This window comes from Dromiciops gliroides, chromosome 6, assembly GCF_019393635.1.
Source record: "Dromiciops gliroides isolate mDroGli1 chromosome 6, mDroGli1.pri, whole genome shotgun sequence".
Lineage (NCBI taxonomy): Eukaryota > Metazoa > Chordata > Mammalia > Microbiotheria > Microbiotheriidae > Dromiciops > Dromiciops gliroides.
Window position 1 is genome coordinate 273,328,657 of NC_057866.1, and position 14,388 is coordinate 273,343,044.

The 14,388-nt window shown below is 40.3% G+C and overlaps 1 protein-coding gene across 4 annotated transcripts in view; it reads left to right on the forward strand.

Annotated features, from left to right (window-relative positions):
• Positions 1 to 14,388, forward strand: part of PDE5A (phosphodiesterase 5A) — a 187,219-nt gene that overhangs the window by 77,656 nt on the left and 95,175 nt on the right. For all 4 annotated transcript variants that reach the window (XM_043971733.1, XM_043971734.1, XM_043971737.1 and 1 more), the window contains exons 6-7: positions 3,756 to 3,893; positions 7,189 to 7,256. In XM_043971733.1, the coding sequence (XP_043827668.1) occupies positions 3,756 to 3,893; positions 7,189 to 7,256 (206 nt within the window). The remainder of the gene's footprint in view (positions 1 to 3,755; positions 3,894 to 7,188; positions 7,257 to 14,388) is intronic.

Consider the following 14,388-nt stretch of genomic DNA (forward strand, 5'->3'; position numbering starts at 1 on the left):
TATTCTAGAGAAAAAAGAGAAGCAGATCCTGGACAGACCATTGGGATGATACCCACCCTTTGCAGGTAGATAGCTGAAGTGCTTGTTAAGCAGTTACTAAGTGCCAGATACTGTGCTAAATTCTGGGCATACAAGTGTAAGCAAGCCAAGATAGGCCCTGCCCTCAAAGGAGAAAGACAACACATAAAGGGAATCTGGAAGGGGGAGCAGCACGTGCAGTGCTGTGGTATGAGTGGGAAACAATATGGAGTCCTGACTCCAAGCAAGATAAGGCCAAAACTCACTTAGCAGAGCTGTATGACCCAAGGGCAGAGACCAAGGTTGCATTGTGGGATGGGGAAAATGAGAGTAATGGCTGGAATGTTGGCAGCATGATAAGAAGATGGCCAAGATTCTGCACAAGATAAAAGTTCACCAACCAGACCCAAGGTCAGAATAGATGAGGATGATAGCTAGAACATGGGGAACATGTCGAGGAAATGACTGTGGAAGTTAAGGATAATGAAGATGATCCTGCAAAGGAGACCAAGAATGACTACACAAATAGGCAAAAAACCAGAAGATAATAGTGTCATGAAAAGCAGGGGAGGAGAAGCTCTCTAAGAAGGGAGATGGCCGGTGGTATCACATAATACATATAATCATATAATAGTATCATATAATCACATACACCACTTAATTCAAGGGATGGATGGATGGATGGATGGATGGATGGATGGATGGATGGATGGATGGATGGATTTAAAGCTGACCATATGCCAGGCACTGAACTAAGCCTGGAGATACAAATAGAGGCAAAAGAGAATTCTTACCCTCAAAGAGCTTACATTCTAATAGGGGGAACAACACATATAGGGAAATGGTAGACAAGGACGAGTGTTCATTGATGGATATAGGTTTTTCAATTTCTTCCAGTTCTAAATCTATAATTCTGTAATCTTCTGATGGGTAGCTAGGTGGCACAGTACATAGGGCACTGAGCTTGGAGTCAGGGAGACTAATCTCTATGAGTTCAAATCCAGCCTCAGACACTTACTAACTGTATGATTCTGTTTGCCTCAGTTCATCATCTATAAAATGGGCTAGTGAAGTAAATGGCAAACCACTCCAGTATCTTTGACAAAAAAATCCCAAACAAAGTCATGAAGAGTTAGACACAACTGAAGTGACTCAGCAACAAAAAAATCTTCTGATAGGCCAAGAAACTCAAAGGAAGAGAAAAATGTGACATTGAACTGGTTCACTATTGGCTCAAGAATTTGAAGGGAGAAAAATCAGGCAAGAACAGAGGTAATGGCCTAGGAATTCAAAGAGGGAGTGAATTACTGGACAATGGAGACTTAGTGTTGGAAGGATATGACAAAGGGAGAGGGAGGAAAGAAAGGAGATAGGAGAAATATCCTACTATATGTCCTGTTTTATTAAAAAAAAATGCAAGCTCTATAGAGTAAATCATAGTTTTGAAGGCTTTCCTCTCACAATAAGTCTCTAAGGCATGTTCAAAGATCATAATGAATTCCATTTTAAATAAAACCAGAGTTATTTTCCTTGACCACTTTTTGATTATTAAAGTCAATTGAAAAAGAAAATAAGAGATATATGCTCACAATAGGGCTGGTCACTGTCATGTAGGATATCCTACACAAGAGTGCAAAGATAAAAGGGATTCCTCCTAAATGGAGAGGTCTTGGCAATACTTCTGTTGGCATTTGTCATTTTTCTAGCTTCATGAAGCTCTAGAACATTCTAAGCCTTCCTTGGTGAGATCTGGGATTGCTCAAAAGAGATTGACCTAACTGTCCATACAAGAGAAACCAAATGGATGAAAATGGCATGTTGTCCAGACTTTGACATATAGCTAGATGACCTGTCTATATTGATTAGTGAGAGAGTGCATGAACTCAGGACTAGTATTTTCAGTAGATGATAATCTATATCCAGAATCAAACAGGAAAAGGCATTAGGCTGGATTATATTTAGGAAATATCTAGGTGATTTTAGTAATCACAATCTGATTACTAAAACACACCACCATTTTAAAAAATACCAGTATCTTCCTAGTGATGTTGTTTGATTACAGACTTTGGAAAACCATGCTCTCTAAAGTTGCAGGTGACCCAAAGGGCAAAGGGGAAGCTATAGGTGGGTATAAGTAGCTTACAGTATATTTCCAATGATGACCTATGTGTAAAAAATGTCATAAAGGGTGTCATCCATGAAATATGTATTTAGAAAAAGAGGTGGGCCGCTGATGAGAATAAGGGAGTATAAGATGCACACCATAAGTGCTACAATGTTACCCACAGATTGGAAGAAGAGCACTAGGGAGCCCCATGGGATGACAAGGACAGGAATTGTCCAGCATGTGGAGACATGGATGTGCTTTGCTCTTTACCAGTAGAGAATCCCAATGTTAAGTTAGTTCATGCCACTGAAGTGACTTGCCCTGATCTAGAATAATAAACAACATTGTAAAAGGGGACTTTGTTTTAAAGATAATTGCTTCTGCCTTTGCATATTTCAGATGAATAACCCTCTGTTTTATGAGAAACTTGTTAAACACCTTTCTACCTTCTCTACATTCTTAGGGTGCTCTAATTTAAACTTAACACTTTTACTTTCTGTTTTACTTTGCAGTTATGCATATATATGTATATATGTATGTATGTATGTATGTATAGGTTTTCTCTCCCTTAATAGACTAGAAGTGTTCCATAAAAGTAGGGGTTTTGTCTAGTGCTTCTCTGTCGTTTCTTGCACAGAGTATGGGCTCATTAAATATTTGTTGACTTAATATAGTAATATGGATTCTAGAAACATTTTGTTGTTTCCTAGCTTGTCTCTCCTAATATTCCTAAGCAGATATCTTGAGCATGCCATTATTGAGTTACCTTGAATGGAATGAATAACTGCTTTGGCCTTGCTTGTCATTTTACGTCTAGCAACCTTGAGCTCTCTTGACCTATCACAATTAGGTTTATATTAACTGGATTCTTGAATTAGGAAAGAAAACACAAAAGGACCTTTGAAAGTCATTGGCTGATGAGCAATCCCCAGTAAGTTATAGACTGTAGAGCTAGAAGGCCCTTTAGCATCACCTAATACAAGCCCCTCATCCCACAGTGGGGGAAGCTTGAGGCCCAGAGAAAAGAAGATCATGCCCAAGGCCATATCCCTTGGAAATATTAAAAGTGGAATTCTGAGGTAGGTTGTCTGGCTTAAAATCCCGTGTGTGACGCACAGTAAGCACTTAATAAATGCTCCTTAACTGACTTATTGATTCATCACGCTGCCTTGCAGTGAAATCATCTTATTTGGGTGATGAGTGCCCACATTTCTGAATATCCAACAGTGTCTCTACCAATTGGCCAACGTGCACTACTGCCATTTTCTTTTGGGGATAGGAACAGAGACCGAACCTTTCCTTGATATTAGAAACCCTCAGCACCTTCTCTGCAATTTATCATCTGAAAGATCTGCCCTTAGCACAAACAGATGAAGTGACTTGTCCAGGCTCACAGATCTTCCTAGCTCCAAGGGCAGCTCTTTATTCACTGTGCCATGCCATCTCTACATTTTCTGCTCCCCATGCCTCCCATTTCAAACAGCTCCATAGCAGTTGCAGACACAGCCCTTGCTGAGGGTTGAGATTTAACCATGTGGCCATGCTCAGTACCGGGTGCAGTGCTCACGCCTACCTGTGGGGGCACTGCGGTCATCCTCTGATCCCAGAGCTGTGCCTAATCTCTGCCTAGGTGCTGCTGGACCTTGCTAGCTTGATCTTTGAAGAGCAGCAGTCCCTGGAAGTGATTCTAAAGAAGATCGCGGCCACCATCATTGCCTTCATGCAGGTGCAGAAATGCACCATCTTCATAGTGGACGAAGACTGCTCGGTGAGTACCAACCTTGGCTCTCTTTCTGTTCTTCCTCCCTACCTTCCCCACCTTCCAATACATCCTAATGAGGAATCCACAGGACTGGGGCATAGGAACTGGGGCAGAATCAAGAACTTGGCAATCTTAGTGAGTGAAAGTGGAGCCTTTAATGTAGACTGAATGAGTAGGAATGGCAGGTCCTCAGTATTGGGTGGGGGTCGGGAGAGAAAGGGAGGGGGGAGAAGAGAGAGGAGGAGGAGAGAGAAGAACAGAGAACAGAGAAGAGAGAGAGAGAGAGAGAGAGAGAGAGAGAGAGAGAGAGAGAGAGAGGAGGGGAGGAAGGGAGGCAGGCCTCAAAAATCATTGCTTTAGGATCTTAGTTATCTTGTAAATCAGTTATTTGGAACTAAATAACCCTTTTTCTAGAGAAATGATGATAATGGTTACCAGACCAGTCCATAAAAGCCTATTTAACTAGGGATGGAGGGTGTGGTATAGTGAAGAAGGAAGGAGAAGAGTTTACTTTCCTTCTCTTGAATACAAATCCAAATTTTCAGATAGCTAAAGGTGGTTTGGGGTACTTTCCCACCATCTTTTTCTGTCCTTGCCATGGGCTATCCCTACCCTCCTTCTCCCATAAGCTCCTGATATAGACCCTTGCTAATTCCTAGATTCCAGGAGTAATGGAATGTTATATTTGGAAGATATCTTCCATACTGTAGTCTGACCCCTTTATTTTATAGCAGAGAAAATGGGGAAACTTGAAGATTTCAGGCAGTTAGTGACAGATCTTCTGCTTCTCTGTCTAGTGCTCTTCCTAACATAATACTTAAGAGCTGATCTAACACCAGGAAAACATGCAAGGGAGGAAAAAATGGGATCATCATATTCAGTCTCTCCTTTTAGTATTGCTAAAATTATTTAGCAATTTGTATTTGAAAATATGTAACAGCTGTACCTTGAGAGTGGCTCCATGCTCCAAAATCATCCCCCAATAATCAAAACTCTCATTCCCTGTAAAGTGACCGGTGGCAGCTGATTTACACTGGTGTCTAAGATGCCACTTGTAGCTTCTTCTCTGTCTACATTTTAAAGGGAGAATTCTTGTTAATGTCAATGTAACAATAATCCGTTGCCTCTCTGTTACAGACTAAAGAAAAGCTTCAGGTTTTTAGGGGGCAAGATATGTAGAGTTCATCACATAGAACCACAGATGTAGAGTAGCTCCCATTATAATAGAAGAATGAAATAGTGGAGAGGGCAGTGAACCTGGGATCAGGAAGTTGTTGTTGTTGTTTAGGCTAATCCAACTTTGGGGCTTTTCTTGGAAAAAATACTGAAGTAGGTTGCCATTTCTTTCTCCAGCTTATTTTACAGATGTAGAAACTGAGGCAAACAAGGTGAAATGACTTGCCCAGGGTCAAACAGCTAGTATAAGTGTCTGAGGTCAGATTAGAACTCAGGGAGATGAGTCTTCCTGACTCTGAGCCTGGTGCTCTAGCCACTGCCCCACCTAACTACCTGGAATCAGGCAGACCCAAATTCAAATCCAGCCTGAAATGCCTACTAGCTGCACGACCCTGTCCCTGTTTCCTAATGTGTAAGATGAAGGAATTGGATTCAGTGACCTCTAAGGGCTCATCCAGCTTTAAATCCCTGCCTGGGCCTCTGCCTTCAGGGTCTGTTCCTCCATGTTGTTCCAGTTCTTCACATCTTGGTCCCTTATTCCTGTTTCTGAGCCCACAGGTTCTCTTACTCCTCCAGGTCTTTTCTACAGTGGAGGAGTGGAGGGGAGGGAGGGAAGGGAATAGAGTGGGCCATTTCTGATTCCCTTCATCTTCCATTTGGCAGCTGGGACTTTTTGTACATTGAAGGACTATGTTTATATGAGGATTATTTCTAGGATTAGACTAGAATAAAAACTCCTTCTTACACTACATTTAGTGTAAATTTCATACTTTCTTTGATGATTCAGATGTTGCCATGAAATTAAGTGTAGAAAAAAATTTTAAAGGAAAAGGAAAAAAATTTTAAAAGGACAAACAAGTATCACCATGCCCCAGAATCATCATCACAGACTTCTATTTACCTTACAAGATGCAAGTGTTACATAGTGGATAGGGAGCTGGCCTTGTAGTTAGGAAGACCTTGGCTCCTAGCCCCCACCTCTTGACATATACTGCCTATAGGACTTTGAGAAAGTCTCTGAACCTTTCAACAAACAATCAAGGGAATTCCCCAAGACATAAAGTTGCAGAGAGATCAACCTGCATTGGTAGATAGAGAGGCCTCATCTGGGAATTCCCTAATACCACTGAAATCAGGTCATTGGGATATCAGGATAGGTCTTATCCCTATCTCAATTTTTCCTCCACTGGAAGAATGGGAAAGAGCTAGAGAGTAAAAGGATTGGCATTGGTGGAATGAAACCCATGTTCATTAGATGGGATTATATGAGAAAACTTGACCATACCACTCTTCCTATGAAATCATTTTCTTTTTTCCATAAGTTTTGAAACTCTCAGTATGCTTGAAGGAGAGGTGATTATAATGTTGTATGCTCCCAAAGCATCCATCAGAATCCACTATGGCCAAGCTTTAAGGGGTCACAGTCTCCTTAGTGCCCTTGTTTATTATGCTTGGGTTGCACACTTTTAGAATATCTCAATTTTAGTCCACCATGATGATTTCTCGATCCCTATCATGGTAGCCTTCTCTTGTCTAAGGTCTACTGGGGAGATACCATTGGAATGTGCCCTACATCTTATGCTTGTATGTATCATTTCATTTGGTGTGGTTTTGTAGAGTAAGGCCTAGTGGCATGATCAACGACAAAATTATAGTTAGAGCAATTTTCCATTTCTAAAATGACAAAGAAATGGCAAGTCTAAATTTAACAGTTGAATCTTTGGAAGTAAGATTATGGGAGGAGATATATCGGCCTCCCTAAGATAAAAACAAACAAGAAAAACAAACCAAAAACTTCAATTTCTATAGTAAAGGGTGGGGAGGAACTAATGAATGCTGAAATTGGAATTCTAAAGAGGAAAGGATTGGATAATAGTAGTAGAAATTTCTGGTAGACCTGTTTAGCCAGTGTCATCCATATAAATTCCAGCATTCAGCAATGGCAAATAAACAAGGGATGTCCCAGTGAGGCGAATGCCCAGTCAAAATCATCTGAGAGGAAAGGAAAGTTAAGGAATTACCTGTGATGTTATCTAAGGCAGAAGTTACTCATATGCTTTACCACTTGGTTTTCATCATGGTAGAAAGTAACGTCACATCACCCATCTTGCTGTTGTGTTTTCAGGATTCATTTTCTAGGGTGTTTCACATGGAGTTTGAGGATTTGGAAAAACCGGCAGATTCCTTATCAAGGTAAAAAACAAAACAAAACAAAACAAAACAAAACAAAACAAAACAAAACAAAAAAAACAACCTTTTTTTCCTGAATTTCTCTTGATCCTGTACAAAAATACTGATTAAGTAGTACATTTGTTTATTTTGTGATCAATTTCATTTTAAGGACTACCTCTACACAAAATACTGCATTCTGCTTTGCTCTTTTCATCCCACACTGGAATCTTTCAAATGACTGGTTTTAGGGCCCGTGGGGTTGTCAGGCCGGGGACCAAATGATCAATGAGGGAGCATGGAATGCCTGATGAACTTGGAAGCAGGAAGACCTGGGTTTGAATTCCACCCCAAACACTTAAAAGTGGTTTGATCCTGGGCAAGTCTCTCTCCCTTCATACGCCTCTGTTTTCTCATCTATAAACGGAGATAATCCTAGCATCAGCTCCATCTCATTGGCTTATTATTAGGCTGAAATAAGATAATTATGTAAAACATTGAAGCTGTAAATATCAGATCACAGATACAAAAGAAGTATCAAAGAAGAATGGGACAAAGGACTGAGTCAGGTGGATTTCTTTGTGGAAATGGATGGGATTATGACAGGAATTCAGGATCGAGTCATTACAGGATGATTTCCCTGAAGGAGACTCAACTTGATGATCAATGCAAATTATATGAGGAGATTGTAGAAGCTGTGTGATATACCATTGCAGCTCCCCATCCCCCACAACATTAGAATGTGTCCATTGTGCTCCGCACAGTGTCTGGCACATAGTAGGGATTTCATAAATGTGTGTTGATTGATTATAAAATGTTGTTGCTGTTGAGTCATTTTTTAGTTGTGTCCAACTCTTCATGACCCCATTTAGGGTTTTCTTGGCAATAATACTGGAGTGGTTTGCTATTTCCTTTCCCAGATCATTTTACAGATGAAGAAACCGAGGAAAACAGGGTGAACTGACTTGCCCAGGGTCACCCAGCTAGTAATTGTCTGGGTCCAGATTTGAACTCAGTACGATGAGTCTTCCTGATTTCAGATCCAGCACTCTATCCACTGTGCCACCTAACTGCTATAAAGGTTTAGAAGCTTCCCAATTCCAATAAATCACAACTTGAGTTCATGTAACCTTCATTGACTGATAGATGATATATTCCCTCATTACAAATACAGACATTACAATATTCTAGACTCATCATCCAGCTCACTTAGGGCATTATCATAGGCTGGACAGAACTGCTGGATCACAGGCACAACCTAGTTCACGAGAATTTGAAAATGTCTTAAATAGACGTCATGACTGTCCACCTGTACAATAGTCATACTAAATATTAAAGTAACAGGAGAAAGCTACTTATCCCAGGATCTTTTCTATCTTTAAAAAAAGATGAGAACAAGGTGATAATAATTTAAAAGAAGTACAACAACAAAGCACAAGTTGGGTCAAACTCAAAACAGCAAGCACCATGCCCCATTAATATAATGAACCATGTGAGAGTGGAGAGGACAAGAGTAACTTCTGAAAAATAGGAAAGGAAAAAAATCCATAATTACTGGTTCCAGCTCCTCACAAAAGTGATTGAATTAGTAGCAAAATATTTTGCCAGCTTCTTTTCTGATATAAGCTTGAGTTTGTCCTTCTTAACAGAAGGCATCATATCTTTATTATCGAAAGATGAGGATACCAGGGCCCCTCCAAGTATGGGTTTGTATCGCTCCAATTATGTGGCCTTTTTTAATTACAAAATTTTCTTAGGTTATAGTGTTCAAAAAAATTATAAACACAAAAAATTATATTGGATGAGGAACAAAAAGAGTGTATCCCCAAAGTCCTAGGAGGTATAAAGAGCAAATTAATATCAATTTAGTAATTATTGACCAAGCCACCCCAAAGTTCTATAGCACTTATACCACTTTTATTATCATAAAACCCTTGACTCAGTTCCCCACTCATGCCTCAGTGATACACTACAAATGTATATTAGATCCAGGTATAGTGAGAACATAAGAGTATTTGGTGCTCATGTAGAATATACTGAGATTTTTTTTCTATTTAAAATATACCAGCAGCACATTGAGGTGAAGAACAATTCATGCAGCATCACCCACGGAGCTAATTTAAGTCTGCTATGATTCTGCCTGTCATAAAATCCATTATTATTCATCTTGAATAGAAATGAATGCAGATTTTAAATCTTGAAGGAGTCATGCCAAAACATTGTATCCATCATGTTATGTATATGAATGACATCAAGTTATAGGATTCTCCTGAAAAGGACATTGAAAGAGCCATTTCATCTGATAGAAGTCTTCTCTCTTGGGAGAAAGGCTATGTTTGGATATAGAAATGGAGGCATTACCTGAATCAAGATGAGGCAACCAGAGGATAGAGTGTTGCACTTGGAGTCTGGCCTCAGACATTTTTGTTTTGATATCTCAATATCATTCAGATTCCTTAATTGTAAAATTCGTAATGGAGGCCAAGAAAACATAGAAATTGAAGGCTTTAAAACTTTATTTGAACCAATCATTGAAAGTGATACCTATGGACACCTATGGTCTTTTCTATTCAAGACACATTGATCATAAGCCTATTATGGAGAAGTCCAGAGCTGAATGTGAGAGACTGTTGTTGTACTTCTTAAAGCCAAAATGTAATGGGAGCAACTATTTAAAACAACTAATACTTATGTAGTACAAGTCTTAATATGTACTTTTTGCATAATAAGATGGACAGCAATGGTTTTCAGTCAGTCAGTCAACAAGCATTTAAACCAGGCACTGAGCTAAACACCAAAGATACAGAAATGGCCCAAAACAAAACAAAAAATCCCAGCCCCTGTTCTCAATGAAAACACCTTCTAATTAGTAAGAGAACATCATTCCTAATGTAAATAGGTAGGAACCTATGAAATATATACAAAGAAGAAGAAAGATGATCTCCGAAGGACAGGCACCAGCAGAGAGGAAGACCAGGAAAGGACTTTGGCAGAAAGTGGGATTTGACCAAATCCTGAAGAAAGTCAAAGATACTAAAAAGCAGAGGGGATGAGGGAGAGGGCAGAGTATGCCAAGAATGAGGGATAGACACTGCAAAGTCATGGAGGTAGAAGGATATCATGAGGAATAGCAGGTTAGCCATTTTGGCTGGACCGTTGAATGAGTGAAGGGGAGGAAAATCTAAGAAGACTGGAAAGACAGGAATAGTTTGGATTTCAGAGAACTTAAAATGCCAAATAGAAAAGTTCACATTTGATCTTGGAACCCCTAGAACTCATTGAATAGATGGGTCTAGAAATCAGGAAGTAGAGAGTATTTGCCTTTGAAAATATCACCTTCACAGCTGAATGGAGGATGAGTCAGAATATGGCAAAATATGCACTAGGAAGACCACTGAAAAGGGTATATTGCAATAGTCCAGGTAAGAGCTGAACAAGGCTATAGGAGTGAGCAGTTGAAGACACCTAAAAAACAAGATTTGGCAACAAATTGGCTATGGGGTGTGAGTAAGAGCGAGGAGTCAAGGATGACATCAAAGTTGTGTACTGGAGTGACTGGGAAGGGGGTAGTCCCCTCAACAGTAATAGATGGGGGGATGAGGAATGGTTGAATAATGAGTTCATTATCATGATAAATAATTATCAGAATACCATTATGGATATGTTGAGAGTGAAAGGCCTATGGAAAATCAAGTTGAATGCTTTCCAAAAAGACAGTCAGCCATACATGAATCCGTCTCAGGGGAAAGACTGGGGCCAGATATATAAGTATGAGAATTGTCTGCCTAGAGATGGTAGTTGAACCCAAAGGAGCGGAGGGGATCGTCAAACAAAATAGCCATTGCAATATGAATGTCACCCAGGCCTCATCGCTCCAACTTAGCTATGAAAATATTAACGTTTCCTCCTCATGGAAGAGGAAGAAGCTTGATGGATTTTCTGAGAGCTCATTTACAGAAATACTCTCGGAGCCCGCAGACCTCTCTCTAGAAAGCAAGAGTAGAACGCTCCCAACAGGTAGATGGCACCAAATTTTTCCAGTGTGGCCAAGAGTGGTTTGATCTCTGGGTGGGGCCTGTGAAATGGCTGAGATCCAAGACTGGAATCCAAAGATTCCTACACCACTGATATCCACCGGGACCCAGCCAACAATATGGCAACAAGGTTGTGGCAAACAAAGGCTGAGTCATTACCATCTATTTATAGAAATGGAGGAGTTTATGATAATAATTCAGGATCTGGTCATTACCCCCCAGAAATTATAGAAAGATTGTGTTTAAAGGACGTCAGGCTTATGAGTTAAGGCTGTAGATTCTATACAATGCAGCAATAGAAGCAGTTCAATATATTCCTGCCAAGTGCAAATATTAGCACCCACCAGAGACCTAGAAAGACGTGATCAGGTAGTGATTATAATCATCCGGCTGGGAGCTCACTATCCTTCATAAACTAATGGAGAACCACTTCCTGAACCACCAATGAAAACCCCCAAATATCCTTGAGATTTGAAGAAATAAACCATTCTGGAACCAGAGCATCATCACAAACAGCAACAGCCCACAACTACCCAGGTATAACACAGATCCCTAAAAACCTAAGAACAGTGTATATGATACATGCCACCAGACCAATTAATCGTAATCTCCTAATACGTGAAATGAAACGTTTTCAAACTATGGAGACTTAACAAAAATGAAAACCATGGGTGAGCAGGAAGATACATATTAACATCATCCTGCCACTGAATCTTTTGGTGAGACTACAGAAGATGAACTCACATCCCAGTGCTTTGAACAAGTTACAGAATACAGTCATCTTGTCCATGTCAGCCTCATACTCTTTATGTGTCAAATCATGTTGCCTGAACCTGTCCAGTCTAATGAATAGTAAAGAATAGCAGGTCCCAGGAATGAGAGGTAGGGTTAAAGATATTTCCTCCTTAGTTTTAGCGATAATAATAGCACCTGCCTCTCTGAGTTGTTGTGAAGATGAGTTAATATGTGTAAAGCACTTTTCAAATTTTAAAGTTTTATAGAAATACTGTTGTCATCATCTTCATCATTCCTAAAGGAATTAGTATCACGCTTTTGTGTTCAGTAGCTTTTCAGTTGTGTCTGACTCTTTGTGATCCCATTTGGGGTTTTCTTGGCAAAGATACTGGAGTGGTCTGCCATTTCCCTCTCCAGCCCATTTGACAGATAAGGAAACTGAAGCAAAGAGGGTTAAATGACCTGCTCGGGGTCACATAGTTAGTGTGTGTCTGAGGACAGATTTGAATTTAGGAAGATAAGTCTTCCTGACTCCAGGCCCAGCACTCTAATCTACTGCGTCACCTAACTGCCTCTCCTGGTATGCAGTAGGCAGTTAAAAATGCTTTTGGATTAATTGGTTGGTTTATAGGAGATTGAGGCAGAAAAACATGCTGCCTTCTGAGGCCTAATGGTCCTCGCCTGATGCTGTTCATGACGTGGGTTCACAGGAATGTGAAAATTAAGAAGCATAAATGTCCTCTTAGCTCAGGGCTTCGTGGAGACAGATTGAGATGAGAAACAAACTCCAAAATGTCACAGGCTACTTTATGCCTGAGGTCCTACTTCCAAAGGTCACATGCTCAAGATTTGAAGCCAATATGTGATCTCTTAGGAAGCACCTACTCAGTTTTTCACATGGTGTTTTTTTTAGTAAATTTAATAAAATGAATTTATTTTCCCTCTCACAAAACATTTAAGAAGACAGCTATTCAAAATCCAAGACAAGGTCAATATATATTAAAAGGCTTGTTGGATAAGCAGTGTGGATTAGGGGCTAGCGTTCTACACTTGAGAGTCCTGAAGACATGAGTTCCAATCCTGCCTTAGACACTTACCAGCTGTGTGTCCCTCATCTAAACACTTAACTTTCCTCAGCCTCAGCCTCATTCCTCCTTATACAAAAAAGGGGATGGTTGTGAGACTCAAGTGACATCATTATATGACGTGTTATGTAAACCTATGTTATTTTTGTTTTCCTATTAATTTGGACAGTAATCTACTTATCCCTCACCCCCCTCAAGACAACAAGCAATCTAATATAGGTTATTCATGTGCAGTCATGTAAACATATTTCTACATTAGTCATGTTGTGAAAGAAGAAAAAGAACAAAAGGGAAAAGCTACCAAAAAAAGTAAAAATAGCCTGCTTTAATCCTCATTCAGAATCTACAATTCTTTTTCTGGTTGTGGAGGACTTTTTCCATCATGAGTCTTTTGGTATTGTCTTGGATCATCGTATTGCTGAGAAGAGTTAAGTCTGTCACAGTTGATCATCTCACAGTGTTGTTGTTGCTATATGCAAGGTTCTCCTTAGCCAGTATTTTGTAAATAGTAGTAGATGTTTATAGAGAGACGTGCAACTTTCCAAGTTCTTTTCCATGTTCTCTGAATCTCACAACAATCCTGTGAAATAGGCAGTTATAAGTATTGCTATTCCCAGTGGTCCAGAGAGGGTCACTCAGGGTCACTGCTCAGGGTTACTCAGCTAATAAATTCGAGAGAGTAGCCTCACACTGCTGACACCCATTCAGGGCTTCTCTGTAACCCCCTGCACCTCCCACCAGCTGCTTTGTAATTGTATTTGTGATCTATTGTCCAAGCAGGCAGCTCCACTGTTCTTTCTATGTTCTTCTGAGCTCCTGTTCCAGATCACTGAGATTTTATGGGATTTTAGTGACCATCCGGTTCAGCACCATGGATAGAGCATTGGGCTTGAAGCCCTCAAGAACTGAGTTCAAGACCCACCTTTGACATAGCAGTGGCTGCATAATCTGGGGCAAGTCACCTGACCTCTCAGTGTCCCAGGTACTCTCTGACTATAAATGAGAGAGAGTTGGAGATTTGCATTAGGGAAAGGGGATATTTTTTTGGGGGTGGGGCAATGGGGGTTAAGTGACTTGCCCAGGGTCACACAGCTAGTAAGTGTCAAGTGTCTGAGGCTGGATTTGAACTCAGGTCCTCCTGAATCTAAAGCCAGTGCTTTATCCACTGCGCCACCTAGCTGCCCCCAGGAGAAAGGGGATTTTAACACTAGCAATTTCCTATACTTATAAATTCATAGGTCAGGCCCCTCATGTATCAAGAGTAGCACTTGTCTTTTGAAGTCCGGGCTAGTCCTTTGAGAG